Consider the following 24,278-nt stretch of genomic DNA (forward strand, 5'->3'; position numbering starts at 1 on the left):
CGTCATAGCCGAAGCGGTTTCGGCTTTTTCCGCCAAAAAGTCACCACGGCTTAATTATTGTTAATAAATGAAGATATGCAACATTATTTTTTAAAAACTACGTTCTTTTTTCAGAACTGCGGCATATAATTATTTTGGGGCTTTTTTTCCCGAATCCTGCTTGGCTTCGTAGCCATTTTTTCCGTTGGCGGATCGGCCTCACGTGACGGCCGGGCGGCCATTTTGTGGGGCTGAGAGAAGCTTCTAGAAAGAGTTGAGCGGCGACGGCAGCAGTGATCGGGAGGCTGCTGCTCAGAGCTTGTCTCCTCAATCGATTTTCTTTAGTCATAACGCGAATTTTTATCGATATAACGTTACTTACGAAGCGCTTGAGTTGAAGTATAGCCTTTCTATTTAAAAAAAAATTTTTTTCGAGCAGGATGGAGGTAAGGGATAGGGGAAAAAAACGAGGATGGGGGGTCGTCTATTTTTTTGGTGTAAAATTATGAAAAAGTTAAAATCCGTGGTGGTTGAAGGAAACGGGTCGTTGCGCTGATAACGGTAGTTAATTGGAGTCCGTCCGTTCGTGAGCTGTACCGTTACCACTGGGGGGGGAGTGAGTGTAGGTAAGGATTCAAAGGACAACCTCACCGCCCCCCTCCCCCCAAAAAAACATTGTCAACATCTCATTTCCAGACTACGCTTCTCTTTTACGGCATCTTTGTTGTCAGCTTGCCCATGATATCCAGGAAAAGATTTCTCCAGCTCTTTGTGAAGTGCGAATGCTCCAAACATTTCGCGATTGGTCCCAATCTTTTAATAAACGGTCAACAAATTTAATCTCAAAACATTACTTATTTCCGATGAGTTTCTTTATTCGGTCCAGAATCTCGCCACCAAAAAATGCAACCAACTTCCCCAGCTCTGAAGGGTCATCCAGACTCAACGTTGGCTCTAATTCTCTCTCCACATATGCTGTCAGACCTGCTGAGATTTTCCAGCATTTTCTGGAAATGCTGGAAATTTTCATATAGTCTATAATTAAAAAGAATCGTAGAGATAATTTTAAAGCCTTCCTCGAGGCTGTGCCATACTCAGTTGAAGCTTCTGGTAAGGAGAGAGGTATTTGCTACCAAATAAACCTGTTGGACTTTAACCTGGTGTTGTGAGACTTCTTACTGTGATTACCCCAGTCCAACGCCGGCATCTCCACATCAAGGAGAGAGGTGGCAGAGAAGAAAGTAGTGGCTGGCTGGCTGGCTTGCAGGAGTACCTTCAAACTGATCTTTAGGAAGAAAGGTAACTTGAGGTAGGTATTTTTAAAAACATCAGAAACTAAAAGCAGAATAGACTGTCGGAGGCTGAGAACATAAAGGTCGATTGGAGTGTTCCCACATCAAGCATCATCCATTCTACCATTGATTTGCTCCTCACTTGTTTCTTGAGCAAAGGTGACACATTCACCCCACATGAGCACCACTTGCCAGTGAAGCTGTTAAATCCATATGGCCAGAAGGCTGAGGTATTCAGATATTACAGTGCCAGAAATGGGGATTGTGTTAAGTTTTCTTGGAACAGTATAGAAGGCCAAAAATAAAGAAATGGGACAGTACATTTATTCTGAGATAAACTTAGCTTGTCAGCTGTGACTCAGTTGATAACATGTTGTGGGTTCAAGTCCCACTGTATGTCTTGAGCACAACAATCTCGGCTGATGCTCTGAGGGAGTACTGCACTGTTAGGTGCTGTCTTATGGATGAGATGTTAAAGTACAGCTGTGACTGTTCCCTCAGATGGTTGAAAAAGATCCCATGTGACTTATTGAAGAAGAGCCACAGGTGTTATTGCTGGTATCCTGGTTAAGATTCCTTTATCAACATCACAGAAATGGATGATCTGATCACGGTTACATTTGGGAACTTGCTGTTTGCAAATTGGCTTGTCACATTTCCTACATTACAACAGTGGCTACACTTCAAAATGTACTTCATTGGATGTAATGTGCTTTGGGATATCTAGTGGTCTTGAAAGGTGCAATAAACAAGTGTTTTTATAGACAATTGCAAAATGCTTGCCTATTTTGCTTCTGATCTGTGGAGGATACTGCACATTGAGCATTAAATGCGGATACAGTTGGTTGCAGAAAGTACTCACCCTTATTGGTGGTACAGTGGTTAACACTGCTGCCTCACAGCACTAGGGACCCAGGTTCAATTCCAGCCTCGGGTCACTATCTGTGGAGTTTGCACTTTCTTCCCATGTCTGTGTGGGTTTCCTCCGGATGCTCCGATTTCTTCCCACGGTCCAAAGATGAGTGGGTTAGGTTGATTGGCCATGCAAAATTGACCCTAGTGTCAGGGGGATTAGCAGGGTAAATGAGGGTTGCGGGAATAGGGCCTCGGTGAGATTGTGGTTGGCACAAACTCGATGGGCTGAATGGCCTCCTGTACTGTAGAGATTCTATGGAATCTCACAATGGCATGGGATATCTTGCAGTTTCTGTATTTGTATGTGAAGGAACAGATGGTAGTGGGGGAAAAAGTGAACTAGGGTGTGATGGAACAGTCTTTCCACAAAGTGGGGAGAAGGAGGAGGAGCCATGTATAATCTTGAGTATGGGAGATAAAGACAAAGGGGTGGGATTTTCCAGTGATGCCTGCCCTAAGACCAGAAATCCCCATCTGATGTCAGCAGATCTTTAAATGGTCCGTCAAATAATCTATCCTGCCCACCATAGGAATCATTGCAAGTGGGACTGGAAGGTTTACCCTAAGAATGATATCTGAAGAGGTGAGAGCATAATTCTGGTAAGGGAAGTCAAACATTGACCATGGAAAGGTATAGGGTAACTTAATTTATGAAATTTCATTGTCAAGATGTGGTATCACTGCAGCCCCTGTTTCAGTGGAGTACTGCATTTCTGAAGCAGGGTGAAAATGTGGCCATGGGAATGCATGTTCCATGTGACCTATCGGAGTTGGGGGAATTGAAATGACATAATATTCTTGCTGTCTAGGGCACTGCATACCTAATTTAGCTCTGGTGGCCTTAAATTGAGTAAGAAGTCTCACAACAGGTTAAAGTCCAACAGGTTTATTTGGTAGCAAAAGCCACCAGCTTTCGAAGCGCTGCTTCTTCATCAGGTGAGTGGGATTTCTGAAATCCCACTCACCTGATGAAGAAGCAGCGCTTCGAAAGCTAGTGGCTTTTGCTACCAAATAAACCTGTTGGACTTTAACCTGGTGATGTGAGACTTCTTACTGTGTTTACCCCAGTCCTACGCCGGCATCTCCACATCATGGCCTTAAATTGATTACAGAACTTGGATGTTACCACCTTGAACATTATATGATTTCATGCTTGTTTTAAAGCATTGTGCCTGATTTACACAGGAGATCGCTAGATCAAAAACATTCTCTTCAATGCATAAAAACCGCAAAAGTGTTACATCTACAATCTGCAAATCATGTATACTTTTGATCTGTGCAATGCTGCTTTACAGTTAATTGCTGTGAAATTAAATGTATATAGAAGTCTGATGAGTGATTACTAATCTGTAAATTTCTTTGACAGTTTAAATTTATTTGTTCTCAGTCTATCTCTAAATTATTTTATGGTCTTGTAGGATACAGACCTACCTTAGCATTATGCAATGTGGTAAAATGACACATATGTATCTCATATCTATGACTTAATGTGCCAATGAGATATTCTGATCTTACTCTTTGTGTGTATAATACTGTATTTGTATATCACAATTCTCACTTTTCTGATTGGTGAGTTCCCAGGCATCAGTTAGAAAATAATTGAGTATATGTGCCAAACCCCAGTCATTTTCTAAAGTAATTGAATCCTAATACTTAAATTTTTACATTGATCTCTCCTACTGTGAAAATAGTAAATGTATAGTACAAATGCATCTGTGTGGTTACTATCTCAAATTAAAATCTGACATAAATGCCTTTTTGATTTGTTTCTGCAAACAGGTCAGTGACACGGGTGACACAGTGGTTAGCACTGTTAACTCACAGCGCCAGGATCCCAGGTTCGAATCCCGGCTTGGGTCACTATCTGTGTGGAGTTTGCACATTCTCCCTGTGTCTGCGTGTGTTTCCTCCGGGCTCCGGTTTCCTCCCACAGTCCAAAGATGTGCGGGTTAGGTGGATTGGCCATGCTAAATTGCCCCTTGGTGTCCGGGGGGCTAGCAAGGGTAAATGCATGGGGTTATGAGGATAGGGCCTGGGTGAGACTGTGGTCGGTGCAGACTCGATGGGCTGAATGGCCTCCTTCTGCACTGTAGGATTCTATAATTCTGTGATTTGTGGGAGTTGTCTCGAGCTGTCCTTTGTCTAGAGTCATAGAGGTTTACTGCATGGAAATAGGCGCTTCGGCCCAACCTGTTCATGCTGTCCAGTTTTTACCACTAAGCTAGTCTCAATTGCCTGCATTTGGCCCATATCCCTCTATACCATTCTTACCCGTGTAACTGTCTAAATGCTTTTTAAAAGACAAAATTGTACCCGTCTCTACTACTACCTTTGGCAGCTTGTTCCAGACACTCACCACGCTCCGTGTGAAACAATTGCCCCTCTGGACCCTTTTGTATCTTCCGTCTCACCTTAAATCTATGCCCTCTAGCTTTAGACTCCCCTATTTTTGGGAAAATATGTTGATTATCTACCTTAAAGGGGTAAATTATCTACCTCTTTATTTTATAGATCTCTATAAAATCACCCCTAAGCCAAGGGGAAAATGTCCCAGTCTCTCAGAACTCAAACCATCAAGTCCCAGGAGCATGCTAGTAAATCTTTTCTGCACTCTTTCTAGTTTAATATCCTTTCTATGATAGGGTGACCAGAACTGTACACAGTATTCCAAATGTGGCCTTACTAATGTCTTGTACAAATTCAACAAGACATCCTAACTCCTGTATTCAATGTTCTGACCAATAAAACTGATCATGCAGAATACCTTCTTCACCATCCTGTCCACCTGTGACTTCACATTCAAGGAACTGAACCTGTATTCCTAGATCTCTTTGTTCTATAACTTTCCCCAATGCCCTACCATTAACTGAGTAGGTTATGCCCCGATTCGATCTACCAAAATGAATAATCTCACATTTATCTAAATTAAATCCCATCCACCATTCATCGGCCCAGTGGTCCAATTGATCAAGATCCCATTGCAATCCAAGATAACCTTCAATGCCCACCAATCTTGGTGTCATCTGCAAACTTAATAACCATGTGTCCTAAATTCTCATCCAAATTGTTATTATAAATAACAAATAACTGGACTGATTCCTGAGGCACAGTGCTGGTCACAGGTCTCCAGTTTGAAAAACAGCCCTCTATAACCATCCTCTGTCTTCTATCATCAAGCCAATTTTGTATCCTTGTCTACTTGAACAATGAATGGGTTACCAGGGGCATAACAGTAACATCCTTCAAAATCTGCACTTGCATAATTTGATCTATACACTTGTCTGTAATATGAAGGAAAGAATATGCTATCAACAGCAGCAGTTTGTATTTATGTAATGCATTGGGTGGCACAGTGGTTAACACTGCTGACTCACAGCTCAGGGACCCAGGTTCAAGTCCGGCACTGGATGACTGTGCAGAGTTTGCATGTTCTCCCTGTGTCTGCGGGGGTTTCCTCCAGGTGCTCTGGTTTCCTCCCACAGTCTAAATATTTGCGATTTAGGTGGATTGGCCATGTATTTGAGGGACCACTGGGTGCTTTTGGTGTGGATGTGGGTCCTGACTATGGAAAAATATCTCCTAACTTATCCGACAGCATTTCTAACTAAGTCTTTGTTAAAGCACTCAGATATCTCTGGACCTTGGTCTACAATCATAAGATCAAGTTGAGGTCTAGTAACAGCAGGATGTAAAGGATCTGTTGCAAGATTTACACTGCTGAAAAGTGTCCTCCCACCCTCTGCCATCTTGAGGTCAGATCAAGACTGCAAGGGGATTTGTTCAGCCATGGGGAAACATGGGCATATTTCATCAAATAAGTATTCAGCTATCTATCTTCTCAAGTCCATCAGTTAAGAAATCAACTCTGTCAAGCACTGCACTGGCCACTCACTGATGAGAAAATAGTTGACCTTTTGTCGATATGCTTTTGCCCCAGAGCTACTATCTTTCTATCCTCAGTACTGCAGTACCCTCTCCATCTATGTACTAACTTTACAGGTTGTCTTAGTATTCAAGGAAATGAGTACCTCATCTAATTAAGCAATTAATCTTTCTCTCCAGAACAGGGATAAGGAGCAGTATCGCAAACTGTTCATAGGTGGTCTCAGCTTTAATACGACTGAAGAAAATTTAAGAGGCCACTTTGAGCAATGGGGGAAGCTTACAGATTGTGTGGTAAGTTTTGAAAAGATATATATAAATATTGTCCATATCTGGTCTTGATTGGTTATTGTAAGACTAAATTAGTATGCAAGTATGCAAAAAGCCTGAAACGACCAGTTCCTGCTGTTTTATTTCTAATCTTGAGCTGTTTTTTCCAATCATTTACCCTTGACAAGGAAAGTTCAGAGAGTTGGTTGTCTGAAATTGACCTTGTGATGTCGATCTTTTGTCGACCCTTGCCTGCAAAGAAGCACTTGGAAGTACGCTTTCCTAGGTTAAACTATTAACCCTATCTATCCATGGGCACCACCCATGACAAATATTAATTTCTTATACTAGAATTCAGAAGTGGTACCGTATGAAATTACAAGTTACGATCTTTGCAGGTCATGAGAGATCCTCAGACCAAGCGATCAAGAGGGTTCGGATTTGTGACATTCTCTACTCCTGAAGAAGTCGATGATGCAATGGCTGCTAGGCCTCATAAAATTGATGGTCGTGTAGTGGAGCCTAAAAGAGCAGTCGCAAGAGAAGTAAGTTTTTCTAATGAGGGGGAAACATTGGATCATGAATGTGTTAAATTTAAAAGACAGCATAGGGCATCTTGTACATGTCCCTTGTACGGCATGGTAGCACAGTGGTTACCACTGCTGCTTCACAGCTCCAGGGACCCAGGTTTGATTCCCGGCTTGGGTTGCTATCTGTGTGGAGTTTGCACGTTCTCCCCGTGTCTGCGTGGGTTTCCTCCGGATGCTCCAGTTTGTTCCCACATTCTGAAAGACGTGCTAGTTAGGTACATTGACCCGACCAGGCACCAGAGTGTGGCGACTGGGGGAATTTCACAGTAACTTCATTGCAGCGTTAATGTAAGCCTTACTTGTGACTAATGAATAATAAACTTTTAAAAATCTTTGTGCTTCAGTGAATGAAGAGTTTGTCCAAAAGTCATTTTGGAATTGCAGCCAGAATAATTTTCTAATTCTTAAATCTCCAGTTGAAAGAAATGTGTATAATGAATGAAATGCTCCTTGCTCAAAAAATCACAAGATATGAGCAGGAGCAGACAGTGCAGCCTGTCAAACCTCCTCTGCCATTTTATAAAAATCATCTGTCCATCTCAGCCATGAATGTATTCAACAATGGAACCCGCTGGGGTAGAGAAATCTGGGTATGAATCTTATGTAACTGGTCAGAGAGGCAAAATTGCTAGTCCTAAATGATATGCTTATAATATGGCCTTTTTGAGTGTTTTGCGAAGTCTTTTCTGTGGGACAGGTGCCTTCAGTTATCTTGAGCAAATAAGCCAAGATGATTCCATTGCTTTCAAATGGAAATTTAGACCTCTGCAGGAATCAACATCTACATTGTTTGTCATGTTCATATATTCCTGCATTTTGAATTGGACTATTGATTAACAAGAATGTTCGATTATCTCGTGGGTGTGATCTTCCTCATTAATTAGCTCAACTTGTGTATGAAGCTTTTCTACTCCTTCATTCTCTTAGATCCATACTTAGTTGCACCTTTTTTAATTGAAGTCATAGCATGCTGTTATTTAACCAAAATTTGATGATGGTGACTACATAATCAAGGCCTTGCGTGCAGCGATGGTGAAATGTCTCTAAGATGCAAAACTTGGAGATGGTGTCCCAGTTTTTTTCTTTTAAGCAATTTCTTTTGCTAACTTCCATTTCCGTTTTCTCCAAAATAATGTCTCAGCATGCATCACGTTAGAGACAAATCCTGTATTCACCCATTGGTTATCTGTGATCTTCCATTAAAAATAGGAAGAAGCAAAAATTCTGTCTTTTCAGGAACATGGCAAATATTGATGCCCCAACATATGTTGATTTGGGTTAATTTTAAGAATAACATTGTCAGTTTCTGTCCCTGATTTCTTTAGGAATCTGGGAAACCAGGAGCTCACCTGACAGTGAAAAAACTATTTGTTGGTGGAATAAAAGATGACACTGATGAACATCACCTCAGAGCATACTTTAAGAACTATGGAAAAATTGAAACCATTGAAGTAATAACAGATCGCCAGAGTGGGAAAAAGAGGGGCTTTGCATTTGTATCTTTTGATGACCATGATCCTGTTGACAAAGTAGTCCGTAAGTACCTTCCATAACCAACTGCTTTACTTAATTTAGGTTGTCTGATCTCTTTGCCACCACCCCCCTCTACCCCAAGCACCCAAACCCTCAGTGTTCTGCGTTCTGTCCCGTAGCCATTTAAGGATTTCTGCATTTCTATATGTTATCTTTTTCTATAAAGTGGGAAATCATAGTGAAATCTTTTTCTCTAATGAGCTCCAGATAGATTCCTTTGTCTTTGCTCAGTTTCACCTGGCAGTTAAGTGATTGCTGATATCTACATGTTATGTTTTTGAAAGAGACCACATCATTTGCTTTCTACAGAAAGTAATTAGAGACTGGGGGAAACATTGTTTGGTCTGAAACGCCATACCTTGTATTTACAGCACTTTTAACATAGAAAAAACATCTCAAGGTATGTCACAAAAGTGTAATTAGACAGTAAAAATGGGTGTAAAGTCAGCAATATTCAGTTTGGTCAGTAAGGTGGTCACTAAGGAGGGTGTCAAAGGGAGGAAAGAAGATAATTTCCTGGAGAGAATTCTAGAACTTGGGGTCTAGGCAGCTGGAGATATGGTGGTGGTGGGCAAAGGAAATAAAGAATCTGCATAACTGGAGGAATGTGAGCTGGACACAGGAGAGTTGAGGCCTTCAACAGATTTACATGTGAAACTTGGAAGTTTTGCAGATTGACAGACTGAACACAGCAGATATCGTCTGCTCTGAGGAGATTCACTCAGACTGTGCTCGCTCAGCATATCTGCTCAAATTAGCATGTACAGGAGAGCTCTGTAAATAGCAGTATCTCAAAATTGACATTTTAAATTTAATATTCCACAATGCCTGAGATTTTGTATAATCTGTCATTTTTGTTTGTGAACACCTATCATATTTGTTGCTATACTTCAATGTATGTGTTCTCTTATAAATTCTATTGCAGTTCAAAAGTATCATTATGTTAATGGCCACAATGCAGAAGTAAGAAAAGCTTTGTCTCGTCAAGAAATACTGGATGCACAAAGTAACAGGTCAGGTCGTGGAGGTATGTAATCTAAACTTGGACAATTCACTTTTTTAACAATTCTGTACAGAAAATCTTTTACCTGAAAGAGTAGTTTAAAATTGCAGAAGGAATGTTGAAATTTCAGAGACATTGATTTGATCCTAAATGTGGGTGAGATAAGGCTTGTAGGCACTAAGTTTATGATTTGTAATGTTATAACCTTTCCCAATTTTGCGAAGACACCTCTCAGTAACATTACTTCAATTTGAAAACTTTGCTATTGTTAATGCCAGGTGGTGGCTTTAGAGGAGACTCTCGTGGAAGTGGCAATTTTCCTATGGGACGTGGAGGAAACTTTGGGAGCCCCAGTAAGTTTTGGACATGTATTTACTAACTAAATTAATAGCAGGTCAAATGGGATGAAGGAGTACAATATAAATGGAAAGACTCTTAGTACTGTGGAGGATCAGAAGGACCTTGGGGTCCGGGTCCATAGGACTCTAAAATCGGCCCCGCAGGTGGAGGAGGTGGTTAAGAAGGCGTATGGTGTGCTGGCCTTTATCAATCGAGGGATTGAGTTTAGGAGTCCGGGGATAATGATGCAGCTATATAAGACCCTCGTCAGACCCCACTTGGAGTACTGTGCTCAGTTCTGGTTGCCTCATTACAGGAAGGATGTGGAAAAGATTGAAAGGGTGCAGAGGCGATTTACAAGGATGTTGCCTGGATTGAGTGGCATGCGTTATGAGGATAGGCTGAGCGAGCTCGGTCTTTTCTCCTTGGAGAGACGTAGGATGAGAGGAGACCTAATAGAGGTATACAAGATGTTGAGAGGCATAGATCGGGTGGACTCTCAGAGGCCTTTTCCCAGGGTGGAAATGGCTGCTACGAGAGGACACAGGTTTAAGGTGCTGGGGTGTAGGTACAGGGGAAATGTTAGGGGGAAGTTTTTCACACAGAGGGTGGTGGGCGAGTGGAATCGGCTGCCGTCAGTGGTGGTAGAGGCAAACTCAATAGGGTCTTTTAAGAGACTCCTGGATGAGTACATGGGACTTAATAGGATGGAAGGTTATAGGTAGGCCTAAAAGGTAGGGATATGTTCGGCACAACTTGTGGGGCCGAAGGGCCTGTTTTGTGCTGTAGTTTTCTATGTTTCTAAATTAATTTCCTTTATTTTGAGATGGTTTAACAACTTTTTTTTTCTGTTACAGATGGATATGGGGGTGGTCGTGGTTTTGGCGATGGTCCTGGTTTTAATGGTTATGGTGGAGGCGGTACGTTATATAAACTGTCTTTTCTCTTGCAGTGTTTCTCTTCCAATTGTTTCTCCTCTTCTCAACCTTCTCTCAAGATGTTAACTCCTTACTGGTTAATGGTACCATAGATTCCTCCTTACTTTGCCCACATGCTATTCATGACTGAGTTGTTTGGGCAGGCTATTTGAGGGCCTGTGCAGCTGAGCTTATCCTATCTTTGGCTATGCATGCCAGACACACTTGCATTGTATGTTAGATGGTTATCTGTTGAGAGCTTGACTGAGTGAGGACTTACAGCACTAATAGAGAGCAGCATGAAAGAAAGGAATGGCAGGAACCGGGGATCGCATGTGAGATGAAGATGATGCAATAATTGACTGAAGGAAACGATCATTAAATGTGACTTCAGGATGAAGTTATAACAAATTTAAATTTTGCAAATGATGTCAGTGAGAAAGATGGTGTGCATGAAGATGCGGAATAACTGTTAGAAATTACTGACAAAGAATGAATAGATCTTAAGTTTGACCAACAAGTTCTGATGGTATGTGCACGGGATGGGGGATGGCATGCTACGACTACAATTTATCAATTCTTTTATAAATTTGCACATAGTACAGGAAGTAAAGCGATGAAACAAGAAATGTTTGCATTTATACACCATTTTTCATGACCACTGAGCTTCCCAAAGTGCTTTATTGTTTGACAAGGTGCCTCATGAGGCTATAAATGTAAAGTTAGAGCTAATGAGATTGCTGGTAATATGTTAGTGTGGATTGAGTTTTGGTTAACAGAAAACAGAATAGTCTTTTGTATTAGCAAGCTATAATAAATAGGGTAGTGCTTGAGCCTGAGCTATTTACATTCAGTCTCACTGCTAGATTGTAATGTATCCAAGCTTGCTGATGGTGCAAAGTTAGATGGGAAAGTAAGCTGTGAAATTGTAAAGGATTTAGACAGGTTAAGTGAATGGGCAGGATGGCAGATGAAATGTAGCATGGGGAAATGTGAAGTTATCCATTTCAGTAGGAAAAATAGAAGATAATATTTTTAAACGGTGAGAGACTGAGCAATACAGATATTTAGAGGGTCTGTATATTCTTGTACATGAATCATGGGAAGTTAATGTGCAGGTAAAGCAAGCAATTAGGAAAGCAATATGTGGACTTTTATTTCAAAGGAATTGAAGTACAAGATTAAAGAAGTATAGGATGTTGGTGAGGCTACACTTAGAATTACTTAGAATTATTGTGGATTGTTTGTTCTCCCTACCTCAGGAAGGATGTACTTGCCTGAGAGAGAATGGAACAAAGATTCACTAGATTAGTTCTTGGGATAAGGAATTATCTTAAGACAGTGGGTGGAATTTTCCCTTGGCCCCACTGAGAGGTTTGAGGCAGGGGGGGAGGAAGAGAAATTTGGAAGTCCAAAAATCAGTTTCATGCCAGCATGAAATTCTTGCAGGATCTTCTGCTGCTGCTCGCCATGGTGGATCAGGAAACCTGTTGGTAGCTAGCGTAAAACAGATTTACAGATGAAGGTCTGACTGGAATTCAACCCCCACGCCAGATTCTCTGTGATGCCAGCGGGAAAATGCATTGCATTGGAATTTTGGCCAATGTCCATAAATATTCTTTAGAGTTTGGAAGAATAAGAAGTGGTAACACTAAAGTACAAAGGGGTTTGATAGAGTAGATACTGAGAAAAAAGTTCCGCTGGTTGTGGAATCTAGACATGTGGTCGCAGTCAGAATAAAGCATTGGTCATTTAGGACTGATGAGGAGAAATCTCTTCACTCAAAGGATTATAAATCTTGGGACTCCTACCTCAGAGAGCTGTAGATGCTCAATGAATATATTCAAATCAGAAGTCAATAGATTTTTGGTTAGTAAGAGAATTGAGATAGAAAATAGTACAAGAAGGTGTTACTGAAGTAGAAGATGATATTGATAAGCTATGATTTTGAATGACAGAGCAGACTTTTGATTAAGGCCTGGTCCTATTTCTCATTTTCTATGTGCAAACTGATCTGCAAGATGTCAAACTGGAATACCTGTGCTTAGTTCAGATGCAAGGTTTCACCTCCTCATTGAGCATTAAGTTATTCTTCCAGACTTGATCAACATGCAACCTTTTAAAGCTCTCAAACAAATTTAACAGCTAACTGATATAGGAATTACTTGTAAAATAACTGCATTTTATATGTGTGTCTTTTATATCCTATTTTCAGACATAACTTCTCCATTTACTTGAGTTCCTTCAGGAATTTGTTCAATAAACAAATTTATCTCTGAGACTATTGTATCGCCTTGGGTTCCCACACCATCATTCACCAAATGAATTGGGCAAGCTTTTCAGTTTGCTTTTTCTGTTTTAAGGTGGTAACTTTGGAGGCACTGGTTTTGGTGGAGGCTCAGGCTTTGGTGGAAGCCCTGGTGGTGGATTTGGCAACCATGGTGGTGGCTATGATGGAGGTGGAAATTATGGTGGTGAGTACTTTGTTGCTACAACTACTGAGAAATTTGAAAAATCTTTATGAAGTCACTCTGAAGTATGTGATATAATCGAGCTACATTATGGCAATTACTGCGGCATTTGGTGCATTGTGGTGCATAACCTTTGATGCAGGGTAGTAATGAGGGACAGTATTTCCTGTTTATTGTTGAATACAATTACCAAATATTTAACATGGCTTCCTAAATTTTGTTGCTGAAACTTAGCATTGTCAGGGAGGCTGGAGACACAGTATAGAAGAGAATCCAAGAGCAAGAAAGATTTGAAGTAAGAGTTATCCCTGGATCACACTTGCTCTTTTGGCAGCCAGTTATGAGGTGGATGAGAAAGGGTCAGGCATTAACTTAATTAAAGGGGGAAACAATATTCTCAAACAAAAATCTAAAGAATCCCTATAATCAAAATAGCAAATGTGCTGTTCCAATAAGAACTTCCATAAAGTTTGAATGTGTGAATTTGGGCGTTGTCGCAAGTTATTTATGTCTTCCAATGTGCATTTTCATACTATTTAAACAAGCACAAGGCTGGTTGAAATAGATCTGTGTTTACTTCTTTGAGTTACTGCATGTCACTTTCTTGACTTCTCCCCATCAAAAATATGACTGACAGTTTTTCTACAGAAATTTTAAGCAGGAGGGTGATCCAGGGACATTTATCCTTCGCAATCTTTTCCTAATTATGGGATGGCATTCCAGTGACACAGCTTATTACAGATGTTGGAGCTAGAGTGGAAAAGGAAGAAGAATAACTATTTGCAATCACCAGTCCCAGGCACCATATAATTTATAAGTTTTTCAGAATGATGTAAATTTATATAACTGAAAGTTTGGCAAATTAATCATTAATATCCTACAAGAGTGCTTGTATTCTGGATTTGCTTATCCATGCATACAATTGATTTTGTATGCAACAATGGAAGTATTGCAGTAGTAAATCACAAAAAAAATTACTTGTTTATGGGATGTGGGTGTCGCTAGCATTTATTGCCAGTCCTTTACCAGTCTTGAAAAAACGATGGATGGTGAGCTGTGGCTTTGCTGTCTGCATGGTGTCAGTAACCCACAGTGCTGTTAAATACTGTTATTTTGACCCAGCAAAGAGGAAGAAACGGTGATCTATTTTCAAGTTCAGATGGTGTGTGAGTTAGAAGGAAGCTTGCAGATGGTGATCACATGCACCTGCTGCCCTTTTCTTCTAGGTGGATTTGTACAGTGTGGCCAAAATAGCCTTAGTGAGTTGCTGATGAGGTGGGATGTTAATCAGGAAGCCTGTTCAAGAATCCCTGGATGGTGCAGAGCTTCTGGAGTTGTTGGAACTGCACTCATCTAGGTATATGTGGTGTATTCCATGACATGTGCCTTGCAGATGGTGGACAGGCTTTGAGGAGTTGGGGGTGAGTCATTGACTGCAGAATTGCAAGTCTTTGCTCTGGTCTTGTACTCACTGTACTTATATGGCTGGTCCAGATTAGTTTCTGGTCAGTGATGAACTTGATGGTGCGCTATTCTAAAATAACCATGCCGTTGAATGTCAAAGGTATGGATTCATTCTTATTGGCAATGGTCGTTGTCTAGCACTTGTATGGTGCAAATATTATTTGCCACTTGTCAGCCCAAGCCTATGTTGGTCTAGATTTTGTTCCATGCGGGCAAGAGCTACTTCATTTTCCAAGGAATTTTGAATGGAACCAAACACTAACGGGACATCAACTTCTGACCTTACGATGGAAGGAAGATCATGGAAGCAGCTAATGATAGTTGGGCCTATGGCACTGCCCTGAGAAACTCCTCAGCTCAGGACATCACTGGTGATGATTAGCCTACAACAGCCACACATTTTATTCGTGCTAGATCTGACTGTAGCCATATAGCATTTCTCCCCTATTTCTCATTGACTTCAATTTTACTAGGGATCATTGATGTCACAGTTAGTCGAATGTTGCCAATTGTCAAGGGTAGTCACTCACTTCATCTCTGGAATTCAGTTCTTCTCCATATTTGGATCAGTGCTGTCGTGAGATTTCTCTCCTTTCTTTCCCTATGTACGGTATGCTTTGTATAGCACATAAGAAACAGTACTTCTCACTGTATACTAATACATGTGACAAATCAAATCAAAAGATTTAGAACTATGTACGGTATGCTTTGTATAGCACATAAGAAACAGTACTTCTCACTGTATACTAATACATGTGACAAATCAAATCAAAAGATTTAGAACTAAATGGTCTTGGCATAACTTGAACTGAGCACCTTTGAGTAGGTTATTGTTGAGTAAGTTGTTCATATGTCCTTCAGAATTTGGCAGGCTCAGTCAGTGGTGTTGTTACCAAGCCACTTGGTGAAGGCTTCCACCATGAGTATGTTCTTGCTATCTGCAGTGCTTTTTCCAAATGATGTTCTACATGGAATACTGATTCATCAGCTGAGGGATGGCCAGGCAGTAGGTGGTAATCATCAGAGGTTTCCTTGAGACTTCAGTTGCTATGAGACTTCATGGGATCAATGTTGAGGCCGTGTAGGCACATTCTCTCATCTGTATACCACTGTGCTACCACCTCTGGTGGGTCTATCTTGATGTTGGATGGGTGATGGAAGAATCTAAGACATTGGTAACTATGTTGAACTGTCGCTTAACTAGTCTGTGGGGACAGTTCTCCCAAATTTTGACACACATCCTTGGGTGTTAGTGAGCTTTGCGGGGTGGCCTGTTATGCTTTTGTTACATCCTGTGTTTAGATTGATGGTGGGTGTTATGTCTGGTTTTATCTTTATTTGATTTTTTTTTGCAAAACTTTGATACAATGGGGTAGCTTGCTTGGCCATTTTGGAGGGCTGTTTCCAAAGGTCTGTGGTCCTGTTTAGGGCAGACTGGGTAAGGGCATCATATTTCCTTTCTAAGGACATTAGTGAACCAGATGATTTTTTACTACAATCTGGCAGTTTCCTGGTCACTTATGTAGCTGATAGCGCTTAAAATTCCAAATCTAATTGGATTTTTAAATTCCCTCAGCTGTTATGGTGGAATTTGAATTTCTGTCTGTGGAACATTAGTCCAGGCTTCTGGGTGACTAGTCCAGTAACATAAGTATTACGTTACCAGCCTCATAACATGGGAAGAAATTAAAATTGAGTCTTGGTTGTAATATTTGAATGAGGACAGTGAAGATTCATTTCTGCATGAACAGTGAAGGTTTCATATGGGAGTATAGAATATGTAGGAATTAAATAACTCACTTGGTGATCAGTGTATTTTGTATCCTAGGAAATTTTGGTGGAGGTGGTAACTACAATGATTTTGGAAATTACCATCATCAGAACTCTAATTTTGGACCAATGAAAGGTGGAAACTATGGAGGAAGAAATATGGGTGGACCATATGGAGGTATATTTTTTGTTACTGTATGGCAGAAAGCAGTGTAGTGGAGGTTCAAAGAACTCCTAAATTAAAAGAAAGTGATGAGTTTACTTATTTTACATCTTTCGGCTTGATTAGGCTAAAAAGTGTTGGAAAATTAGAAACACTCTGATCACTTTTGATGTTTAAGTATTTGGGTTGAGTGTTCCTGGGCAGACAGGGTAAAACTTTCCATTCTGGTACAGCAATATAGTTTAACCCAACTCAAGAATCACTTGTGAATTTTGCCTTGAGTCAAACATTGGGCCTGTTGAAACAGCCTTAGAATTTTCCTTTTGCCTCCTGTGGACTGTTAACAGCTTTACCTTGTCTTGTTCATTTAATTTGTTGATATTCATTTGTTCGCTTTCCATTTTTCTGTTGATTTAAGGTACTGATAGTTTCATGGCCAAGTGAGTCTTGACTGATGAGTGTAAACAATAAATGGCAGCAGATAATTGGTCTGCTGAGGAGCTTACAGCTGAGACAATCTGCCCTCATCCATTGTTCACCATCCAAGAATCACTGGAGCACCATCATGCATGGAAACCCTGTTTATTTCCTCTTTTCTCCTCCCCCACCCTCTGCCCTCAATCAGCCCAGGATCATCTGATTTGCTAATGATAGTAGGACAGCATCTTAGCTCATGAGGCATACTTGCACTTTTCCTTGTGTAATGAAAATGCCCAAAACAGGGTAACAGCTCCCTAGAGTCATATTGGTAGATGGGTTTCAAGTGTAATCTCCATTTGTACTCATCGTAAATGGGTGTTTAGTTTTTAAATACAAAAGGCATATTGCATTGAACATTGTGCTTTACAAATAGCTGGGTAGTAATCAGTAAACACCAGTTGTACTCCAGAGGTGTCCATTGTTGCCATTTTTAGAATGGCATATTTACTAATCAATTGCAGTAAAATCATCACACTTGATTCTTTTACTTGTGATTGTAGGTGGGTAGCAACGGTTTGGAATGTTCTATGTTTACTATAAAAATCCCTTTTAGAAATTTCCCTGATTTCCTTGGGGATAAGAAGAAACGTGTGAATTTTTAATTGGATCAAGTCTGTGCTTGAAAACTTTAGCTTTAGTCATCAGAGTTAATTTGCAATTGGTAACCACAATATAGCCATAATGTAGTAATGTCTGAAATAAACAATATTGGCCAGCAAAGAGAAAAACGTTTCTCTTCTGAAAAAAAAGGAATTGTTCAAATATATCTGAACATACTTCAAGGTCAGCTGAAAAATTGGAAGTTAATTCTCCAGTTGCTCTCTCTTAACTATGGACACTGTTTTCCTTTGATTTTGTTTATGAATGTTATTACAAAAGAAACATGAATATTAACATGGAACTAAAGGATTGATGGATACTTGGGTTCTTTGCTTAGTCAGATTTAGTATAGTTTAGTCAGTAGCAGTTTCTTATATTTTTGCTGATTATCGATATCTGCATTGCACCCATAAATGAAAATCCCTTCCTTAAATGCACTGGATGCATCCATATGCATTGTTGACAGTTGCGTATCTAATAAATTGGAGTGCCTTTTTTGCATTTTAGAAATTGTCCCACTACATAATTTCTGAAATAATAAATCTTTGGCATTGAGCAAGTGGAAACTTGCAATGGATGAGAATTTTAATTTTGAATTTCTCCCCTCCCACTTCTCAAAAAAGGGGGAAAGCTAACTGGAGAAAGTTAGCTTCTTGGATCAGGGTTTTGAGGATGTTCTACCTGCCTGTGACAGGTGAAATTTGATGTCTCAGATAGAGGAAATAATTGTTTTACAATTCCAGTTGGCAGATTCATTCTTGAAATCCTCTTTGTGTTGTAAGCGATATTTTATACTTAACAATTGCAATTTCTGCATCTGCTTTACCCCATATTATATCTTGATAATTCTACTTAGCTGATTCTGAATATCAGTATAAATTTTGTTTACAAATGTGCATCTTTCCTCATGCAACCTCTCTGCAAGAGCCCATTCTCATTTTCTTGGGAATGCCAAATAATTTTTTTAATGTTGTGAGTGAGCAACAAATGTTGAAATTATCAGGCATTGCCCAATATTTTCTAAAAATGTTTTGCAATTTTGTTCATTAATTACTTTAATATTTTGTTCAATAAAGCCTGAGTTAATCCCATCTAACTGTACATTCTTGAGAAATAGCTGATGAAATTTAAAGTCAAAACAAAAATTTACTTGTTCTGCTATGGCCCATATAGATCTTGAAAGCAGTGCTTTTAAGTCCAGCCATACTTAAAACCTGTTGATAATTTAAATTAATGTGGTCTATCTAATGTGGCCGTTGTTGGAATTAACACTGGAATTCCAAACTACAGTTCTTGGTGTAGGATCAGATAACCACATGGTTTTCATGAGATCATGGTGATCAAAATCCCAGTGAATTTCTCCATCAAATTATGAGTTTGAACTCATGTTGACTGAATACCAAAGGAAGAATGTGGAATATTGTACCAAAATTAAGCAATTTTAATGTTTTGCAACAAACTAAAATAGAATTATCCTGATGCAGTTTTATATAATCTTGATCTCAGGGAACTATGGTGGTGGAGGTGGTGGTGGATTTGGTGGCCGTAACAGATACTAATTCAGTAACAACCCGTTCCAAGGGTAAGTGTGATCTATTCCTATTATTTATTACTGTTGTGTATAGTACCAGTCGCAGAGATTTTTAAAGTTACTTCTAATATTTTGCTGAATGTTTGAATCCTTAGACTCTTAGGTTTCAAGTAATAATTTGGAGTTGCAACTCCTTTGTATCCTTAACCCAGTTAGATATGCACAACTATTCATAATTGTAGCAAGTTGTCTGGGGAGGAATAATGTAGCCACAATTTATTTAAGTAACATGTTTCTAGAAAACATAAGGTTCGTTCAGCATACCACTTAAGGGCTTTGTACCATTACAATGTTAAATGGATAGTAACATTGGATTTTTATGATTAACTGCTGCTTACTATTTACCTCTATTTTATTGTAACAGGCATCACTATATAAATAGGGGAGGATGAGAGCCCAGAGTTTACAGGACAGCTGCAGGTTATTCTCTCAGCAAAATTTTAAGGAAAAAAATTATCTCAGCGGAACATAAAAAGGCAGTGAGATGACGGAAGACTCCAGAGCACAGGCAGAGAAAACCATTTTGTCAATTCTTGGGATTGTTTAATTGAGCGGACTCTTGATGTGGAGAAAGGACTGTAAAGATGCCTTGGAGACAGATTTCTAGCTTTTTAAAAATTTTCTTTGCTGTAGTATCTTTGTAGTGTTCTACATAAGTTGCAATGTGGAATTGTTATGAGTTGAGGGGATTTTTCAACATTTAAATATTCCTAGATGCACTGAGAACTTTGAGAGCTATGAACCAGGATCATGGAGTTATAATATTCAGTCTTTCTATGTTCAATATCTGCAGTGTGTAGTTTGGAAAATGTTGTATGTCCACAGTAACTTTAATAAAATCCCAAAAAAAAAGAAAAGGGGGTGTCTAATTGTTTTTTTAGGTAGATTTGTTTTGGGTGGGTAAAATGCTCAGTCTTTGACACAGCCAGGGAAATGCAAGGACTGCTAAACAGACAAAAGGTGCAGAGATGAATCTTCAAATCCTCAATTTAAAAACTGCTAGAACTGAGTGGTTTCTGCAAGAAGGAAAGATCCTTAGATCCTGTAGATACAGCAGCTCCTTCATCGGCCAGGAAAGGCATGATCCGGCGTTAAACAGCAAGTGGTTTACACTTTCAAGAAAACAGGTCTAGCACAAGAAGTCTGGACAAAGAAGCCTAATTGCAGCCAGCACTCTTTTAAAAGTGAGCAATATTCATGCATCAAAAGTTTTAACTGCAGTAAATGTAAAGAAAAGGCCAACGCAAACAGAGGTGTCTTGTAGAGCAGAATAGAGCTAAACATCAGTTAAACTTCATCATGTAAGTAAGATATTATTTAATTGTCTTTTATTTTACAGAAGTGAAGAGGTAGTCAATGCAAACATAGCAAGCTGGCAGATAATATTTGTTTTTGATTTTCAATTTATTCCATAGTACCACAATAGCACCACATTCTTGGTCTGTAGGGATTTTGATCCACACCAGTTCCCTTTTGTGCAAAGTTAAAATCTGCACAAAATAAAAAACTCGTGGTTTCTTTGTGCCTAACTATTTACCTTTTCTGTGCTATTTAAGGTTATAGTATCTGACGGTGGGTGTTGATTGTCCACTGGATCTTAAACTGTGAGCTGCCAGACTTCATTCCACATGTGATCAGAACCATCCTCAGCCAGCGTCTGACCTCTATCAACTGGTCTGAGCTGCACTGAAACTGAAATCACAGTGGAGAGGGCAGTGATCTAGGCTATAAGCCCCATGATCAGTTTTGTTCTCTGCTGGAGTAGGTAAGTGTACAGAACACAGCAATATGTGTTGATTTGAATAACATTCAAAATGAGCTGTGATTTTTTTTGAATAATTGAATTGAACTGAAGGGGTTTGGCATGTCAAAATTTCAAGCACAAATTAGTGCTTGCCAATTTAATAGTCAAGTTAGTGTTGGACAATTGTTAACATAGCATATGAAGAGAACTTTGTGTAATGAAAATATTCCTCTTGTTTTAAAACTTGACTCTTATTGTATAGTGAATATTACGATTGATGGTAATTTTTCAGAATCTTGATCTTTCGAACTTGGGTAAATACAGATTTTTGCCTGATCATCCCAGCCTCGAGCAGACAAAATATTTCACACCATTGATTAAATAGCTGAGCATTTACATCCAGTTATCTTTCAGCGATAGATTCCCTCCTAGATTCTGGCTGGGGCCTGTTCTGTGCAGATTCTGCATTAAAAATGTGTCCCATGTTCTAAATGTTTAATGTGCTTGTGATTTAGTAAAATTTAAGCAGATCAGAAAATGAGAGGTCAGTAGTGAAGAAACAGCTACAGTACTCTAATTCAGTAAAAACAAAGCATGCATCAGATAAATGTTCAGCCAAGTTTACTTTTTGCTGGCAAAAGTGCTGAATCTTTCATAGTTGTATTTTTATTTTCACTTGCACTTTGAGTTAACGTCGGTCAGGTCCTGGAAAATTTACTCAAACAACAAATCAAGTTATCAGATTTCAAACCTACTGTTCTTATCCACTATGTATTAGGTGTTGGCGGGGGGTGTTGGTCTTTTTTGCTTCCTTCCCTGCTATTCCTGTTAAGACGTGTGCCTGGCTCCTATTTTCCCTATGCGTATCTAGCAGATGGTTGCCTAGGAATGAGATTTTGGGGGACATTATATGAGGATCTGCAGGTAATCTAATTAATATATTGATTTAATTACAATTTGTAATGTCACAGGAATGGTGTTAAGTATTTAAGTTGGCAAATACAGCATGCACAGTTACGTGCAGGGATTATCTGAGCTGGCAGATGGGCTCTTGAGGCAAATGTTTGATGTTTTAAATGGTATTTTGTAACTAGGATATCTTGCAGTTTGTAGGGAACTAGAAGTTTCTAGTCTCATGCTGCATTAGTAAGAAGATTTATTAGTAAGAAACTTGTGTGGTCCCCATTGACTCAAATTATTATTCCTATTTAATATAGGACATTATGGTGTGCTACTAAGTTTTGTGAAATAAAACTGATCTTTAGGCATTCCGTTTGATGAACCTTATCTTGAGCATTGGTGATTTCAGGAACAGCAACTTGCTTTTATATATTGGAAATGGCATTGGAGTTGAGCTGTAAAAGATGTATGGGTGATGGGCACGGATAGAATCAGAGAAGGTGTAACAGTGCTCTTTGCTGCCTACTTTCTTCTCTAATTTAGACTAGTTTTTGCTGATCACAGTTAAGCTTGGTTACGGTGGTGCTGAGGTTCTTGTTCCCTTGTTAACCAATGGTCCCTGTTGGAAATGTTCTAATAGTGGCTATTGGATTAATAGAGGTTCAGGTCTGATTGGGATAGTCTCTGATCAAATTCCCCATGAAGAACATAAAATAGGAGCAGGAATAGGCCACACAGCCCCACGAACCTGCTCTGCCATTTATTAAAATCATGGTTGATCTTAAATATTGACTCCACTTTCCCTCCTGATTTTCTCGTATCCTGCGATTCCCTTAGTATTCAAAACCGAGTGATCTTTGCCTTCAACATACTCAGCAATACAGCCCTCAGGGTGGAGAATTCGAAAGATTCAGAACCCTCTTGAAGAAATTTCTCCTCATGCTTGCTATCCAAGTCTTGTGTATGGGTTTTGGCTTGTGGATCTGCACTACAGAAAAATCGATTTTAATTAATAATTTGAAATTGCTTAATTTCTTCACTGTTCGTTTCTGTGAAATATGAAACTTAAGTTTGGATAGTGATAATTTTTTTCTCCCTTTCTAGGAGCTGATACGGGATTCAATGGATTGTGGATGTTTTTGACAAGGATGCTGAGTTCAGTAAATAGTTTTCCATTCAGTGTCAGGCTTTAAAGGTAGTTTTGATCAGAAGGTAGATAAGTCATAAAATTCAAGGGAAGTGGCAATTCACTAGCCCCATTGCTTTTATTGTAGTTTCTCACTTGTTACTGCTTTCTTTGGAGTCTGTATGGCTGAAAATGATAAGCATTAGTGATAAATTGCATGGAAACAGTAAATGCAGCAATTGCTAAAGTTGCAACAGTATAATAAGGGGCCACAGCTTCAAAAGGCAAATTTAGAGCTTGAGTTAGGAAGTTCTTCACACAATAGGTAATCAATATATTGACTAGGTTCCTGGATAGAGTGGTGGAGATTAAAGCCTCAGTATCATTTAAGAACCAGTTGAATGCTATTGGTCTACAATTTCTGTGTACAGAGTATGCATTCAGAATTCTTCCAAAACTTTCTATACTTTTCAAACTAGGTTGTTCCGGATGTGAACCCAGGTAGCAATTCAATTAATTGAATAACAGAAAGAAACATTTCTTATTATAAGTTGAACTTTAAATTTTACTGCTACAGTCTTCCTCAAACGTGTAATCTTGGCGACTGAAGGTCTGAAGTTGGATATGGAATCGTAAGAACTATAAGGAAAAATAAGTAAATGATGGAAGTGCAATATTACTGCAGTGCTCAAAGGACAGTGGTCCTTAGTACACGTATATTCAGAGATTGGTATAATAAACCAATTACAGATTATTTTGTGATTGATTTTTGTTGGATCATTTTCCTTGCACTCGTAAACTGTCCAATTATTCCCTTCACAATATGAATCTTTGGTTTTCTTTGTTCATTTATGAAGTGAACACTTCTATGATGCAGTTAAATACACCAATAAATTTGTAGTTCTCCTGATTTGTCATTATACCTTATTTGGAAAACTTAAAAGATCTACTCTCTGTACATTGCTCCAGGTCTAATGAATAAACCCACTCAGAGTTAGAAAGCCACTCATCTGAGAAATAGAGCAAGATGAACTATCAAAAATTTTATTGAAAATGGCCATCATTGCACACAGTAATTATGTCTTTATGAGAAGTTGTTCTCTGTGAAACTGCATTACAGCTTGTCAATGCTACTTTGCCAGGAATTTTAATAGATTAATGTTGTTGCACACAAACATGCTTTCAGCAATGCCAGAGTTTCTGAACTGAAACAGTACCAATTACTGAGCCAGAAGGGTAGGCAGATATG

At 39.3% G+C, this 24,278-nt stretch overlaps 1 protein-coding gene across 8 annotated transcripts; it reads left to right on the forward strand.

Annotated features, from left to right (window-relative positions):
• Positions 1–226: 226 nt before the first annotated feature.
• Positions 227–23,621, forward strand: LOC144510567 (heterogeneous nuclear ribonucleoproteins A2/B1-like). Of its 8 annotated transcripts, XR_013500647.1 has the most exons (12): positions 227–425; positions 6,249–6,362; positions 6,737–6,883; positions 8,254–8,464; positions 9,387–9,488; positions 9,743–9,817; positions 10,661–10,723; positions 13,084–13,194; positions 16,484–16,603; positions 19,175–19,250; positions 20,816–21,024; positions 23,008–23,621. XR_013500647.1 is itself a non-coding variant. In XM_078240103.1 (11 exons), exons 1-10 carry the CDS (start codon positions 420–422, stop codon positions 19,225–19,227), a joined length of 1,002 nt encoding a protein of 333 aa, XP_078096229.1. In that variant the 5' UTR covers positions 250–419; the 3' UTR covers positions 19,228–19,250; positions 19,624–20,102. The 8 variants fall into 8 exon arrangements, 4 of the variants coding, with proteins under 4 accessions (XP_078096242.1, XP_078096267.1, XP_078096229.1 ...); XR_013500651.1 differs by lacking the exon at positions 9,743–9,817; XM_078240103.1 differs by lacking the exons at positions 20,816–21,024; positions 23,008–23,621 and adding an exon at positions 19,624–20,102 and having other exon boundaries at positions 250–425.
• The last annotated feature ends 657 nt before the right edge of the window (positions 23,622–24,278 follow it).

The sequence above is a fragment of the Mustelus asterias genome, chromosome 2 (assembly GCF_964213995.1).
Source record: "Mustelus asterias chromosome 2, sMusAst1.hap1.1, whole genome shotgun sequence".
NCBI classification, from domain to species: Eukaryota; Metazoa; Chordata; class Chondrichthyes; order Carcharhiniformes; family Triakidae; genus Mustelus; species Mustelus asterias.